At 41.6% G+C, this 5,589-nt stretch overlaps 1 protein-coding gene across 1 annotated transcript; it reads left to right on the top strand.

The window, feature by feature from the left end:
- Positions 1-688: 688 nt before the first annotated feature.
- Positions 689-5,340, top strand: LSM8 (LSM8 homolog, U6 small nuclear RNA associated). Its single transcript, XM_062566855.1, has 4 exons — positions 689-805; positions 1,757-1,797; positions 3,209-3,336; positions 5,088-5,340. The coding sequence occupies exons 1-4, from the start codon at positions 775-777 to the stop codon at positions 5,176-5,178; spliced, it is 291 nt and encodes a 96-aa protein (XP_062422839.1). The 5' UTR covers positions 689-774; the 3' UTR covers positions 5,179-5,340.
- Positions 5,341-5,589: the final 249 nt, after the last annotated feature.

Genomic DNA, 5,589 nt, shown 5'->3' with positions numbered 1-5,589 from the left:
ACTTGCTTAGACTGAGAAATCTGAATTACTGTCTCTCTTCAAAGCAGCAGCACAATCTCCACTGATGAGAGAGGTGGCCCAAGAGGTGTGGGCCCGTACAGCCAGCCTGGGGCCATCCCATTTCACGATGGGATCACGGTACAACACCCCCCACCTTCGTCAAGTCTCCCACCTCCGCCGCACCCAGGGATCCATCAGATCATCTGAAAGCACCTCTGGAGAGGACTTTGCAGACGGCACTGCCACGGTAGCCCCGGCCACCCACCCCGCAGCCGTGCTGCGAGCCCCGCGCAACAGGCAGCCGACGCCGAGCGCCAGCAGGGCGCTCTCCCGCCGCCCCCACAGCGGCAGCCCCCAGGGCGCAGGGGCGGCGACGCTCCGTCACTGCGGACGGTGCCACCTCCCGTGAAGGGGACGCCGTAACCCCCCACACTACCCTCCGCCGTCGTTACTTGGTACAGCCCACCGGACCCCTCTCCTTGCCCCCCCCCTTCCACCTCTCGGTACATGCGCAGTTACAGGGGCTCCGCGCGCCGAGGCGGCGCGAGCGCGCGAAGCAGTTACGCCGTTGAAAAGTGCCCTGCCGCCGCGCCGCGCCGCGCATGCGCAGCGGCCCCGGCGGCCGGTCGGTGCCTCCCCCCGGTCTGCGCGAGCGCTGCGCGCGGGGCCTCGCGTCAGCGGCGCGCGCCGCCGATCTCGCCGGCGCTGTCTCGCGGGAGGTGGCTGCGGGGGCCGGCGCGAGGCGAGGCGAAGCGAAGCGCGGGAGCCGCCGCCATGACCTCGGCGTTGGAGAATTACATCAACCGTATCCTTGTGCCGCGCGCGGACGCCCGGCGGCCGGGCGAGGGGCGGCGCGGGGCTGGGTGCTGGAGGCGGGCGGGCGCGACCGGCCTGCGAGGCGTTGCCCAGCCCTGGGAGAAGGCCGCGGCCTCTGGCCCCCTGGGGGCCGCTCCCCTGGGTGGCTGCGTTGCTTCGGGCCTTCCCCGCCGGCTCGGTTTCTTTTCCCGTGGGGCTGGCTCGGAGGCTGACAGGGAGCGAGAGAGCAGTGGTGCCCGTTAGCACCGCGCCGCGCGCTCTGTTGTGCCGATACGGCCGTGGGGAGGCAGGCGGACACAACGGGCCTGGGCTCTTAACGCCTGCTTAGCCATCACCTTTACAGCGTTCACTCAAAAGCTGTGAGCTGGTGGCCTTGGAGCCCTTTTGTTGCTAGGTTTTGGTACTCTAGCAACCTATTTCTACTTTCAGTTAATTCGCAAATATAGGGGTACTAAGCTATAATCATTCAGGTCGATGAAGATGTAATCATTAAACAGGGGTAGACAGAGCTTCAGAGTGAGGGAAGGTCGAATGCCAGACTCCAGACCCCCACTGCTAAGCTGTTTTTAAGGACAGCACTTGAAGTGGCAGTCCATCTTGTTTACAAAACGGTTTGTGATATACTTAATGTCTTATAGTCCGCTGCTCTGCTTCAGGGCAGTACGCTGAGGTAGAGAGGTGGAATTCTGATTAGTAGTGTGGTTTTAACGATGATCGTGTGTATTTATGACTCCATATTCAGGCTAAAGTGAAACTCTGATGCTAATTAGTGTAATAAAGAGAGCCTGACTGTTATCAGATGTTGCTATCAACAGTGCTGTTTATCTCTTGTTCTTATAGGCTCTTCTAATTCCTAATAAAGCTTACATTATGGCTGTTTCAGAAAGTTGTAGTGGTTCTGTTTCAGATACCTCAAAACATTTCCTTAATGAACTATCAGGTACTGTTGCAGTAATTACTTCTGATGGAAGAATGATTGTGGTGAGACTTCTTTCACACCTTGTTTTACCCCCATGCTCTTTCATGGGAATGAAAAGACAATGCTGGGGCATAAACATTTGAATGTTCACGTCTTTACAGACTTTATTTTTTAAGTTTTAGTTTGTACAATGTGCTTTAAACAGCTACTAGTTGTTGCCTGTGAGCTTTTGATAAATATCCTTCTACATGCAAATATTTTCTTTTGACTCTTTGAAACTGGCCTCTTCTATAGGAATGCATAAGCAAATGCATTTCTTGTTCACTTCAGCAGTTTCATTCCCATCTAAAGAACTCTCTTTATTCAGTAAGCGCTCTACCTTAACTTTCGTGTTAAAAACATTTCTTCCATGTGCTTACAGAAAAAAAAAAATAAGTTAATAACTGAGGACTTGTGGAATTCTGTAAATCTGAAAAGCTGAGAACTGACAAACTGTGTATTAGATTGTATAATGTTTTATTTATATTGCTTCTCTGTTCTTTATTTTGACATTTTCCTCTTCACCCCCTGATAAATTCAAAACACAAAAGGTTATCTTAATGATACGATAATTTCATGAGGATTATGTATTTCTATCCATGTGTACACAATTTAGTGTGGCTTCTGGAAGGAGAAATCAGTAAGAAATAAAGCAGGGTATTTGTGTTTTTAGCAGAAATATGTTAGCTTTGGACAATTCTCTGTCTAGTTGGAACCAGCCTGGGAAACTTTGGTTGTGATGCAGGATACTTTTCTACCGGGAAGATTTAAATTGAATTGGTATATATAAATTGCTGTTACACAGTAAGATGATATAAATGGTTATTATTACTATTTAAGTGATAGTATCTTGTGCAAATTTAAATTTTGTAATTGATTTGTGGAATTTACCATTAGCAATTGATTATGTTATCATTTTTTTCTAAACTCACATTGAAGTGGCACAGAAATTCTTCCTTTTGAGCTTTTCTGTGGAAAAAAAGCTAATCTCCTTTACAGAATCACCAGTTAAAGTTGCTCCTTAAAAATGGTTTCAGTATTGTTGAATATAAAAATCTAATTTCTATGTTTTTTGATTTATTTGCTTTCCTGAAATTGCCATACAAGAAATAGTAAAATTAGCTGTAGAAATAGTAAAATCAACTGTCTAGAGAAACATCATGGGCACAGAGAAAACTTTCTTCTGATACTGAAGATTACAGTAGCTGTTAGTACGAACGCTCAATATTAAATATTAGATAATCTTTTTAAGTTGATTACTACTTTTAAAGTTTTGTTCTCCAGCTATATGTATTGAAGCTTAAAAATAAAACTGAAATAAAGCATCTGTTCTGTAGTACCTTAGTAGTGCCACTTTGCTTTTAAGATATGCTTGAGAGCAAAGATGATGAATTTAAAAGGTAATAAGTACTTAATTTTTGTGTGCTTTTTCAGGGAACTCTCAAAGGTTTTGATCAGACCATTAATTTGATTTTGGATGAAAGCCATGAACGAGTGTTCAGTTCTTCACAAGGAGTGGAACAGGTTGTACTGGGATTATACATCGTAAGAGGTGATAATGTGTAAGTATAGCATACTCATATTTAAACCAATTTAATTAGGAGTACAGTTTATATATACAATTGTGTGTATGTATACATTTTGATAACCCAAGACATCTTACATCTTTATATCTGCAGGTAGCACAGATAAAGCTATCAAAACTGAGGCAAATGAAGTTGCATCTGTGTTGCTGTTACTGAAGTAATAGTACTGTAATGTTAAGATACTGTTGATTTGGATTAACTGAGCTGTAAATTAACAAACTCATGTACTGATAGCAATCTAGAAAGGGTCAGTATAAAGCTCAGAGCATTTTCCTTGCTTAAGTCATTGTACAGATGTTTTTAATCCCAATTTGTGAATAGGAGAATGTACAGATGGAGCAGAAGATGGAAGAATGAAAATGAGATAGTATTTACATGCAACAAGTCAGCAATCTGGGTATACCAGGTTAACTATTAATGTGTTTTTTTTAGGCATAATAAGGGAGAGTTAAGATGTTTGTAGAGATTACTTTGTAATCTGGAAATTGCTTGAAGGTGCTGGCTTGACAGTGTAGCAACTGGACAGTGGAAGGTGATATAGTGGCTAATTTAATTAAGGGTGGGAGTTGATCAAATGCCATTACTGAATGAGTGTAAAAGTTCATTAAAAGCAGAGAAAAGAGAAGAGTAACTGATGTGTCAAAGAGAGGTGGGTGTATTACAACAGAAGTGGAAGAAAGGCCTGGTAAAATGACCTTCTAGGACGATGATTTTTGCAGCAGCATTATGAAAGAAATGGCAACAAAGTGAGATTACTTTCTACGAAAACCAGAGAAAAAGGATATTGGAGCAATCAGCATGTGAGTCTGGATAAGAACTTTGATCTTCTAATTCTGATGGATATTTCTCAAAAAAGAAATGTCAAGACTTGCGTTTTTATCAAGATTTGTTTATCATCTGATGTGATTGAGAAAAGGGGTAGATTGGAGCACTTTTCTGGAGGAAATAGTAACTTCGAAAAAGAGGACTCTGAGAAAATAAAGAAGCTATTGAAAAACAAATTGAAAGGAATGGTTTAAGGGGTAAAGTGTTTCCAGGGATTCCATTGTGTGTCAAAGGCGCATACTAAAAGCTTATAGTGAAATATGTACCATCAATTAGAAAATTCAAACGTGGCAAGTGTTAAGTCTATTAGCAGAAAACTGCAGAACAGAAGGGTATGCCAGAAGACAGGTTGGTGTTTGTACTTGTGTTCCCTCTGAGCTAGTTCCCAGCATCCTGAACTAGCATGACTTCTATTTCCTTAATCATCTTTTTTTCTCTAAGGCAGTCCACTACTGTTTTAGTCCACATAGTCTTATCATATCATAGGTGAAATACAATGTGTTCTCTCTTGAAGGATAAATTAATAAAATTTTACTAGGCTGTGTTGAAGAAAATTAATTTTATGTTTTGCCTGCCTTATTTCTTAGGCAGTAATAAATTGCTACAATTACACGTGACTCTTGAAAAATCTATGCTGTTGCTAAAACATGTCTAGCTTTTGTTTCAAAGACTCACCTAAATCAGTTTGATGTAGGTTATAAGAACCAAATACTACTAAAGAAAATCTATTACAACCATTAGACTGTACTTAAAACTATCAGAATCTGAAGCTCATATGATAGAGGTTTAAAATAACATTTTGCTTTCTAAGTCTCGACTAGCAAGTTAATTTTGGTTTCCCAGATTTGCACCAGAGGATTTCAACAATTGATAATCTGTTTGTTTGTTTGTTTTTATCATAGTGCTGTCATTGGTGAAATTGATGAAGAGACAGATTCAGCTCTTGACTTGGGGAATATTCGTGCAGAACCTTTGAACTCAGTTGTGCATTAAAAGGAAAAATGCACAAGGACTCTGTAAATCTTTGGTTGTATAGACCTATTTAAACAGCGTGGACAGTTTTTACAAATTGTGTGCAGCTTGTTCAGTCACCAGTTTTTTATTATGAATATATTATAGTTTGACATGTAAATTAAAATTTCTACGTTTTACTAAGACTTATTTCATTGTATTTACTTTGGGGTTTCATGTTACATAATTTCACTGTAAAATATGTATTGGGAAATGCAGGCAATTTCAGTGTTAGTCCTGATATTGTGTATATATATATACTTCATTCTTAAAGCAAAAATAGTGTTCCTAAAGGTAAACTAATGTTTTGTTTTAACATTAGTTATTTGGGGGCAGATTGTGTAACAGTCAATTTAACAATCACTAGCACTTTTTTTTAAATGTAGGGTATTA

The sequence above is a fragment of the Rhea pennata genome, chromosome 1, assembly GCF_028389875.1.
Source record: "Rhea pennata isolate bPtePen1 chromosome 1, bPtePen1.pri, whole genome shotgun sequence".
In the NCBI taxonomy this organism is placed as follows: domain Eukaryota; kingdom Metazoa; phylum Chordata; class Aves; order Rheiformes; family Rheidae; genus Rhea; species Rhea pennata.
Note: the sequence above shows the minus strand (reverse complement) of the source record. Positions and strands in the feature narration are given on the sequence as shown.